The sequence below is a fragment of the Mytilus edulis genome, chromosome 2 (assembly GCF_963676685.1).
Source record: "Mytilus edulis chromosome 2, xbMytEdul2.2, whole genome shotgun sequence".
NCBI classification, from domain to species: domain Eukaryota; kingdom Metazoa; phylum Mollusca; class Bivalvia; order Mytilida; family Mytilidae; genus Mytilus; species Mytilus edulis.
Window position 1 is genome coordinate 50,699,513 of NC_092345.1, and position 11,631 is coordinate 50,711,143.

At 32.5% G+C, this 11,631-nt stretch overlaps 1 protein-coding gene across 1 annotated transcript; it reads right to left on the reverse strand.

The window, feature by feature from the left end:
* Positions 1-280: 280 nt before the first annotated feature.
* Positions 281-9,230, reverse strand: LOC139510212 (prostaglandin G/H synthase 2-like). Its single transcript, XM_071296682.1, has 9 exons — positions 9,167-9,230; positions 8,672-8,791; positions 8,126-8,269; positions 7,457-7,779; positions 6,549-6,632; positions 5,985-6,237; positions 5,183-5,469; positions 1,746-1,890; positions 281-695 (listed from the first exon to the last, which is right to left on the reverse strand). The coding sequence occupies exons 1-9, from the start codon at positions 9,219-9,221 to the stop codon at positions 319-321; spliced, it is 1,788 nt and encodes a 595-aa protein (XP_071152783.1). The 5' UTR covers positions 9,222-9,230; the 3' UTR covers positions 281-318.
* Between the last annotated feature and the right edge of the window lie 2,401 nt (positions 9,231-11,631).

Here is an 11,631-nt window from a genome sequence, read left to right on the forward strand (position 1 = left end):
CCTTAGGAAACGACCATTTATCTTCAAATGTTTTTTCCTAAAATTATTGTTCCAAAATTAATAAAAATAATATTCTGTTCATGCAGAGGACTAAATATATTCTGGATCCAGATTTTCCGCATACCTAATAGTGTTAAATTTTGAAGAGAAAAAAAATTGTCGTGAAAAACTAAATAATTTTCTGACTAAAGCAAAAAAACATAAACCCCCTTGAAGTTAAATCGTTGCTCCATTAGTCTTCTTGTAATTGTTTTTTTTTTCTCCACTAAACAAAAATGAATTAATTCTATACATTTATTTGACTTAAAATAGAAGGTCTCATAGTTCTCCATGTTCTGGACAATTTCTTAAACTTTCATCTTCGGCTTCTCCTTGGCTTTCTACAAATCCTGGAACTCTAAACGTCACTTCCGGACAATCGCCATTTATATTTTGACAAAAGAGTTTCTTTAAAGTTGCCGACTTTACTAAATCAAACCCAACAGCACCGCCGAATGTTGAAGGTTTCCAATACTTTGGACTGCTTAATGGGTTAGACATGAGACCCTTCAAAGAAAAAGGAGACCCAAGTTCCATCATAGTCTCACTAAACAATGCTTTGGGCCGAAGTTTCTCGCTGAGTAGTCCGACATAGAACTCTACTCCATCTATATCTCCATATAAGGTCTCTAACTCTTTGGCTAACTTTTTATTGCCTAAAACAAACAATTTTATCACATGACTGTACGTCTTTCATAAATGCAATTTTAAGCTTCAAATATTTATTCCAAGATCTTTAAAATTTAGTTTTTATGTTTGCCAAAAAAAGTTCAAATAGCATTTGATGAATTTGTTGTCTGACTAAATGATAAGCTAGACAATTCAATAATAGTGCCAATATCTTTGATTTTGTATGACAGTACTGTTCAGTGGAGGATCAAATGTGGGTTACTCCTTATTGCATAAAATTTGAGGTTTTTTAGTACATTTTTTTCTCATTTTAACTGACTGCGACGATAACAATTTTATTTTTGAATTTTTGTTGTTGTTCAGAATCATGTATACCCCAACTGCAAATATTTTTAGTTACATAGTGTGTTAGTGACCTAATACGGGGTCAGTAGCGAAGCTCGAACCCCATATGGAATTTACTGACCCTGTATATATCATATTAGGTCACTAGCACACTATGTAACGAATTTATCTTACCGACTATCTTTATTTGTTGAATTTAGACTAGAGTTGTTTCATTTGCTATCATAACACAGCTTTTTATTTCTATATTAAAGTGTTCAAGTGTTCAATTTTAAGAACCTTCTTCAATTGGTCTGCACTAAAAAAATTAATGAAAACACTTAACTATTTATTATCATCAACCTTGATATATAAACAATATAAAACAGAACTTTCAATACTTTTAAATAATCAAACAGTGCCAAAGTTGTAAATCCACTACTAACCGTGTATTGAATTAAGCCCCGCCTCCCTACTAACCTAATATTGAATATACACGGTCTCCACGCGGACGCTTTAACCAATCATATTCCTAGAAATGTATATAGGAGGTAAGATAAATGAATTTATTTTAGATTTGTTGATTCTCATGACTATTGCTAACATATTTTTAAGTAACGCACCACTGTATTTATTTTTATACATATTTACCATTAAGTTTTTGAAAATATATTTTACGAAACAGTTAAAAATTCATGAAAAACACATGAACATTTTTCTTGCCAGAACATCTATAATATTGAAAAACTAACCTGTTAATTGTTCAAATGATTGAAACGGTTGTAAATTAAATCTTTTCCTGTAATTATTATAGGACTGCAGACGTAGTTCGCGGCCATGTTTTATAACGTTCTTCGCAACTTTTACACCAAAATGTGGATGGTTCCTTACTGTGAACTACAAAATATAATAAAACATAATTTGATTCTTGTCATGACTATGGATATGCATATCATGGTCGTGTTAAACCCGGCATTGGAAGTTGAAGGGGTGGGTTGTTCTACGGAGGTTTTATGTGTACTATGTATTTGATGTCCGTTTTATAATTAATAAATAACTTTTGTATGACTGTATATACAATTTTAATTGATGGTAACAGGAGCCATATTTTTTTAAAAACTTACAAGTATACAAGGGCGAATAACACAAGATTGTTTACTGATTATAATAGCTATCATATATTAAAGAATATGAAATTCCAATACAGTATGTAAAATTATAAACGTGATTGTAATCTAATCATTCCAGCCCTTAAGTATAGTATTCATTTCATCAGAAAAAAAAGTAAATTACAGTTAACAGTTCAGCCTTCTTTAACTACGCTAAATTTATTTGCAACTGTCCTAAGTAAGGAACATGTTCAATTGTTGTCGTTTGTTGATGTGGTTCATAATTGTTTCTCGTTTCTCGTTTTTTATATAGATTATAACCTTATGACGTCTTTACACTAAATCCATTGGATGTTGGATGTGTACAGATTGATAGTTTAGTCTTAGATGCATGAATTTTTGTATTAGTTGTTAGTGGCTTTGACCTAGCTGTCAGATAACAGCGAGTACTCTCAGATCTGTTCCTAGTGTCTTTTTGTTGTCGGGATGTACAAGTACCCGGCCACGTCCACATGTATTTTTGTCCATCTGATGATTTAAGCCTTTTTCAACTGATTTTTATAGTTCGTTCTTATGTTGTACTGTTATACCACTGTCACAGGTTAGGGGGAGGGTTGGGATCCCGCTTACATGTTTAACCCCGCCACATTATTTATGTATGTGCCTGTCCCAAGTCAGGAGCCTGTAATTCAGTGATTGTCGTTTGTTTATGTGTTACATATTTCTTTTTCTTTATTTTTTCTTATATAAATAAGGCCGTTAGTTTTCTCGTTTGAATTGTTTTACATTGTCATATCGGGGCCTTTGATAGCTGATTATGCGGTATGGGCTTTGCTCATTGTTGAAGGCCGTACGGTGACCTATAGTTAATAATGTCTGTGCCATTTTGGTCTCTTGTGGACAGTTGTCTCATTGGCAATCATACCACATCTTTTTTTTTTATATATATAAGACCATTGGTTTTCCTGTTTAAATAGTTGTACACTAGTCATTGCTGGGGTCCTTTATAGCTTGTTGTTCGGTGAGAGCCAAGACTTCGTTTTGAAGGACGTACTCCGACCACTTTTTACAAATTGTGACTTGCATAAATATCTAATCATAGTGTATTTCAATATATTTGAACGAAACCAATATTTAAGAGTCTGTTGGCCTTAATCATGGTTTTCTGTCATTTCAACTTATCGAACACCACATGAGGATATGTCCATTACCAACAGTAAAATTTTGGAGTCAAAAGAAACTTATGGATGCGTAATATTCTAAAGTTTCAATAAACTGTCTATGGTGTTTGGATGGACTGAAAATGTTGGCGTACATACACGCGTATGAAGAAGTTCGATTAAAAACTCCACAATAACAAATAGAAAAGATGACAAGATAAGAAAACATTTTAAACTACCATTGATATAGATAGACTAAAAACTTGTGATAATTTAAAACAATTAGAAAATATTAAAAGCTATATTAAACCCCAAATAAACTCATACTACAACAACCTGTTGATGGATAAGTTGAGATCTATTGATGATAAAAGTAAATTAGATTTTTATAAAGGGCTTGATCCAAATCTATCGATCAAACCTTACCTCTCTAACTCAAACTTTGAATTTAGAAAATTAATTACAAAACTTAGAATCAGTGACCATTTATTTTTAATTGGAAAAGGAAGGCATTTTAAAATTCCTCGCGAAGAGAGACTTTGCAAAATAGGCAAAGTACTAGATGATGAGAAACATTTCTTAATTAATTATTCTCACAATTCAAAAATATTAGATTAACATATTTTAATTGCATTAACAGAGAAAATAATTCATTTGCTAATCTCACTGACATAGACAAAGTTATATATATACTTAACCTATCAACACCAACACAAGTGAATAAACTAGGATCCTTTATAAAAAAAGTCAATGGAACTGAGGACAGGGGACCCTTTAATATTTACCTGAATTTGCATATATATATTGAGTTACTTAGTTATTGTCTTTTTTTGTTTTTTGTTGTTGTTATATGTCACAAACTGTAAAGTTTATATGGCAATAAAACTTTGAATTGAATTGAATTGAATTTTAAACTACCATATAAAATACTAAGGGATTGTAGTTTTATTTATTGATTTCGACAAAAATACCAATTTTGACCTTAGCTTTTTCTTTTTTCTATCACATGTGTATGCTAATGTTGATCTCAAGTGTTGTATCCACCTTCAAAAAACATTTTTACCAAATCGTGTTTTGCATATATACTCTATGATAAACCACGCTAAATTTTACATTCATTATGAAGACATAATCTTTCAATCAGTTTAATTGAGGTCTGGAGCTGGCATGTCAGTTAACTGCTAGTAGTCTGTTGTTATTTATGTATTATTGTCATTTTATTTATTTTCTTTTGTTACATCTTTTGACATCAGACTCGGACTTCTCTTGAACTGAATTTTAATGTGCGTATTGTTATTCTTTTACTTTTTTACATTGGCTAGAGGTATAGGGGGAGGGTTGAGATCTCATAAACATGTTTAACCCCGCCGCAATTTTGCGCCTGTCCCAAGTCAGGAGCCTCTGGCCTTTGTTAGTCTTGTATGATTTTAATTTTTAGTTTCTTGTGTATAATTCGAAGTTTAGTATGACGTCCATTATCACTGTACTATTATGCATATTTTAGGGGCCAGCTGAAGGACACCTACGGGTGCGGGAATTCTCGCTACATTGAAGACCCATTGGTTGCCTTCGGCTGTTGTTTGCTCTATGGTCGGGTGGTTGTCGCTTTGACATATTCACCATTTCCTTTCTCAATTTTAAGATAACATTTGTAAATGAACACAACCTAGAATCAGTACACATAACATAACATATAAAAAAATAAGATGTGGTACGATTGCCAATGAGATGTAACTCTCCATAAGATAAAAAAAAAAATGACAAAGAAATTACCAACTATAGGTCACCGTATGGCCCTCAACAATGAGCAAAGCCCATACCACATAGTCAGCTATAAAAGGCCTTGAAATGACAATTGTAAACCAATTCAAACGAGAAAACTAAGACTTTCTTGCTAAGACATTCATCAAATTTACTTACTCTACCAGCAATCTGCTTGGACAGTGAATCCACAAACGAGGACATTCCATGTTTTATAACCAATGCTGGATTACCAAGGAGGTTTTTCAAAGTGTAATTTGTTCCTCCAAAACTGAAATCATCGGGTATCAACGGATGCCAGTGATATAAATGATTGAATTCCAGAGCAATTCGATTCTGGTATTGAAATGGTACATCAAACAAAAGTTCTGGCTTATATAAAATTTGAAAATGGTAGTTACTCAAATGCTGGATATATTCCTCTGTGACAATTTTCATTGTCTCTCCTAAAATGAAATGAGAGGAATACCATGTGAAACAGAGTTCTCATTACCAAGTTTAAACACATTAAAACTAAATCTACCTTTTGTAGTAACAATGCAGGTATATTCATATAATCTTGTAATTTTGTAATTGGCGTGTTCCGAAATTCTTTTTAGTGCTAAAAAAAATAAGCCCAATGGGTTTAAACATAAAAATACAATTATTTCATAAGTTAACTAAACTTAATAATTATCACAAAGATGGCAACATATTCTGTATTCCGGCCATTATGTTCATCTTTCACTTTCCAAAGTTGTGCTTTTGAATATAAAAAGTGTTGTATGATTGCAAATTTTTCAAAATTCCACGAGTGCAAATGACGATGATGTAAGCATCTACAATAAGTCACTATCAGCAGATAGTGTTTTAGCGCGTTATAAAAAGTATAAGGATCTGTTGCTTTAGACAAGAAAAGTGTATAGAATTCGAAAGTTTCATTTGGGTAATCTCTCGCATTTAGCATTTTCAGAATACTTGCCTAAGACAATAAGTTTCCCTGTCTGATAGAGACGTTCGTCGTTCCATTCTGGATGTTCCTTTTTCATTATATCACAGATACGATTATGTTCTCTCATCCATATAGTAGAAAACATAAAAAGCCCAGGAAAGTTGTTAAAGAAAGAGTGACCAAGGGCAAAACTATTATTTTCCATAGCAGGTACAAATCCAAAGAAGTTCAGCGTCATATTTACATCCGTGTTGTAAAGAGGCCACTCTTCATTGTTGATAGTCTGAAAGAAAATCAAAATTACTTATAATAGCTTTTCACAGAGTATATTAGCTCGGTCTCTCAGTCACAAACTAATTACTTTGGACTATATTTAGTTCATGAGTGAGTCGGCCGAAAGAAGCACATTCACTCAAAGAATCTACATTAAGTCTTCTGGATTCTGTGTAGTAATTTAAGTGAGTCGGCCGATTATAGACACAATTCAAAAACTCAAAAACGAACGAAGACAAATGTTTTTAGCTTTTTTTCAGTCTGGAAATTCGTTGGTTTTTACACATCATTTCGTTCGCAAAATTTGGACTATAAACTAACCTGAAGTTTAAACTTGCCATCTACAAACGATCTCAACAAATCTTCATCATGTTTGTCCTCTCCATATATATGCGACACATCTAGCTGTGAAAATAAGCAAATATGAATACCGAGTCGGTGTTTTTTAAATGCTTTTTGGGGGGTAATTCACGTATTGAAATTTAGCATGTACATTTTTACTTCTTTTTTAAATATTTTCTTCTAGTTCATCACTATAATTTTCAAGCAAAAACACCGCTTTAATCATTCACATTCGAAATAATAAAAACTTAAAAAAACAAGTGAAAATTAATCAAAAGTCAAATAAACAATATATTTAAAAAAAAAACCAACATAAGTATGTAAAAATTACAAAATACATTTTTTATTAAGAGCGAAAGAGAGGCGAGAGATACAATAGGGGCATTCAAACTCATAAGTCAAAAACACACTGACACACAACAGTACAGCAACACCAACCACATCTAAAGTTTGATTGATATCAGGTGCTTTGAAAGAGTAAGCAGATCATGCTCTTGGTAATATTGTACATTCTTGTCAGTTGTAATCAGCCATTGGTGCAAACTGAAATCTAAAGTCCTCATGATTATTTAAAAAATACATGTTGTCAATTTTTAAAGGTGATTTTGATTTAAATTTTGTGTTGTATGCATATATAAAAAAAAGATGTGGTATGATTGCCAATAAAGCAACTCTCCAAAATGACCAAAATGACACAGAAATTAACCGCATAGTCAGCTATAAAAGGCCCGAAATGACAATGCAAATTCAAACGAGAAAACTAACGGCCTAATACCCGTCTGTGTGTTTTGTTATTGGTGTCGAAAGAATGAAACATTGAGCTTAAGGCAAATAACTATGCTAGTTCATTTTTACAATTGAGGTATCACAAATGTTAACCAACTTACTCCATGTCCTCCCCATTGAAACTGTGGTCCTCGCTTCATGTCCGTTTTTATAAACATATGGGTAAAGTGTTGCGCCATAAAAGGAAATAGAAGACTGGTTCCTCTTTGATCTGGTTTGAACTTTTCTCGTAAAAGCAGTTTGTTTGCCAAAACATCTAAATCTGGTAAATCTTTTCTTCCAGCAACACCCATTGGCGTTGGACAGTCCAGTGGAACAGGTGGTAGTGTCCTCGTGTAGAAGGAATGATTAAAGTTTGCATCAAGAGTAATGTAAGTGTGTTCGTTGTCGTATTGTGGAGGACTATCAATCAAGCCAGCTCTCACTATAAAAAAGTAGGTAATATATTTTGACAAACATGTACATTTAAACGAGTGTTTGTATAGAAAAAAATACTTATTTTTTTTTATTTTAAATTACTAGTAAAAGCTTATGACGCGCGGTCTATTTAGACCTTCAAAACCGATAAATAAACTCATAAGCCGGCATCATTACGATCCTAACATAGGGAAAAACTAGTGCTACTAAAATTATTGAAACTCTTTTTTCTCTCTCTGCCACACGCCCTTGATATAAAAAAAAAACGGTTATAAAAATACGTATTCGCCAACAGTTTTAGTGCGAATAGCAAGATAGACATACCTTCTAGATTTATGTAAAGTACTACTCACTTAGGATAATATTCTTCATTATAAAATTTCTCAAGAAAGGTATATTGTTAACAATATTCCATAACCATTCATAATTAGTCAGCAAGTTGTGCATTGTTGACGGTCTTGGCTTCAACCATAATTTGATGCGTCTAGATAAAATAGCTGAAAAAGGATTAAATATATACAAAACACGTTTACTTATTACTGGACAAAATAATCGAAACAAGAAAGAAAACCTCTCGACAAGAAAACACACATACCAGAACTTGAAAGCTATAGTGAAGGCAATGTGTTTTTTTTAATTCTACAAGAAACATGGCAATGCGAAGGTATGGTTACACAAAGGAATGGCCAAAGCATTCATCATCAATTAACTGTTTAACGTTTGTTTTCTATTGTTTTTCCCTTTAAACAACCTTTACATTATTTCCTTTTAGTTCTCATTCATTGAAATATTCAAGACATTCCTGCGAACTATTTTCGTCGTGTGTTGTTTTTTTTTGTAAGGGGTATGCGTGTAAATTGAACTTGAAATGTTATTTAGATCCGAGGTTGTATACTCACGATTTTCACAATGTCGTCCATAAAATTCCGTGCCAGTACAGTCACATATATACTTATCAAATCCCTCTGTTAAACAAAATCCTCCATGCTGACACGGATATGAACAACATAAATTTCCTGCTGGAAAAAAATTGAGCGGAAAGTAGAAACTTTTATATTCTCAGATAAAAAGTATTTAGTATTAAAAAGTAAAATCACAAAAATACTGAATTCCGAGGAAAATTCAAAACGGAGAGTCCCTTATCAAATGGCAAAATCAAAAGCTCTAACAAACGAATGTACAACAATATAAATAATGATAATAAAATGAATGTTTGCTGTAAATATGTCATATTGTTCTGTTGTAATGGATTCCGAATAAACCGCCGGATGTAATTGAAATTGAAACAAATTTCGACGTTCAAGTTAAACAAGACGCAGAGAATGACTGTTAAAAAGACCAAGATACTTCATATAAGTTCTTTTGAAAAATAAAATAATCAAATGTATATATACCTGCATCTGTTAGTGCTAACAAGCAAAGAAGCAGAAATCCATATTTGGCGTCCATTATTAAAACAAGAGGCTGTCACAACGACAGCAAACCGGATTTATTAACATTTATTTGTGTCCTGGCAATATCACAAGAACCATTACTGATGAATGGTGAAAGTGAAAATCGTCAATATCAAATTTGACCTCCATTTTGTCATCAGTATCAACATATTAAAATTTGAAAAGCTTAGATTGAATGGTTCATGAGTAAATGCAACTACCTGAATGGAAACACCATTTTACGATCTTTCAAGAACCATAACTCCTGAACGGTAAAAGTCAAAATCGTCATTATTGAACTTGACCTCTATTTTGTCATCCGTAACAACATATATTAAAATTTCAAAAGCTTTGGTTGAATGGTTCATGAGAAAATGCACGGACACGACGGGAAACACCATTTTTCAATCTTTCAAGAACCATAACTCCTGAACGGTAAAAGTCAAAATCGTCATTATTGAACTTGACCTCCATTTTGTCATCAGTAACAGCATATTAAAATTTCGGAAGCTTTGGTAGAACAGTTCATGCATAAATGCACGGACACGACTGGAAACTCCATTTTTCAATCTTTCAAGAACCATAACTCCTGAACGGTAAAAGTCAAATTCGTCATTATTGAACTTGACCTCCATTCTGTCATAAGTAACAACATATTAAAATTTGGGAAGCTTTGGTAGAACAGTTCATGCGTAAATGCACGGACAACTCCATTTTTCAATCTTTCAAGAACCATAACTCCTGAACGGTAAAAGTCAAAATCGCCATTATTGAACTTGACCTTCGAATAGTTGTCAGTAATAACATATTAAAATTTTAAAAGCTTTGGTTGAACGGTTCATGAGTTAATGCACGGACAACATTTGATTGCCGCCCGCCCGCCCGCCCGCCCGCCCGACTGCCCGACCGCCCGCCCGCCCGCCCGCCGTACATCCCCAAATCAATAACCGACATTTTTGTCACAAAAATCCGGTTAAAAATCCGTATGATCTATAACGTAAATATCATGTTATTAATCATATATTTACAAACACACACAAACAAAATAACACACAAAAACAAACCAACCTAATACTTGTGTGTGCTCTATATTATTTCAAACAATGCACCAACCTATGACTTTAAAAAAAACCAGTAGTATTCCATTTTTTATATAAATACATATATTTGAATGGAGGAAAGTACTTTCTTTAAAATCAACCACTTGACTTTCTGTAAAAATGACAAAGAGTATTAAATTATAAACTATTGAAAGTTTCCTTTTCAGATTACGCTAATCAGATCTTTAAAAACTACATGCCAAAAAGAATTGTCAAAGACTTGCAAAACAAAACCCATACTACAGAGGGGTCTAGAAATAACTGAGCGACGGCTTTTAATTTAATATTTTAGGAACTTACCTGGAAAATCAAACATACAGAATTGAGACTTTATATCATCCATATATTTACTAAAATCTATACAAACCAAATCAAACATAATTATTTCTTTTTCTAATGCCAAACAAAAACAAAATACTTTTATTAGCGAGAATTAACACTAATCCTAACACGTGTTGATGCCGATGGATATTTTTTTTTAAACTTTACACTGGTATATATTTTTTTTAAATAAATACTTTTGTTGATGACAAGAGTGACCATGAGCAATTGAACCCTGCTGGGCCTGAACCAAAAACAACTAGTTTCGTCACTAAATTCTTTTAAAATTGCATTCAACACTAATCTATAAAAAAAACAAAGAAAATGCCGGCAACGGTCATTTGGTCAAATGTAAAATTCCGCTTTGAAATACAAATGCGTTGATCTAGGAAATACGAATAATACAACTTATTTCAGAATCTGTGGAATGAAATAAGAAAAACAACATGGTCATAATCATCATTGGGGTACTGGGGTGTGTGCTATGACCCCGCCTGTCAACTAACATACATAGGCGACATAGTCTATTTTCTTTTTAAACCGCTATAAATAGATAAATTGTGACGGCACAAAAACGTTTAGATTTATGAGATCTACCTCCTGTATTTTTACATAAAAAAAAGTCAGATAACCTCTTGTAGAAGTTATTGCAGTTTTATGACGAATTTTACTTTTTTTTGCCTTTTTGTCTAGAAAATTGTAAAAGATAAACTGGGATTATTTTGAACATTTTCGCTGAAAACAAATCATGTATTCTTATATTATAGAGTTTATTTCTTTATAAAGGCCAAATTGAAGACGTATTATGTAGAAAACGCTTCATTATCATTCAATCAAATATTAAAAGTTATAACTTTTGTGAGTCATGTAAATTGTAGTCTACTGTTAGTACTTCTTTCTTTTTTCTTTCCACAATGTTATCTCTGTCTTTTTTGTTTGCTTTTTAGTACTTTATTAGTGCCTCCCCCATATTTAATATTATTATTGAAAACATACATAGAAAAT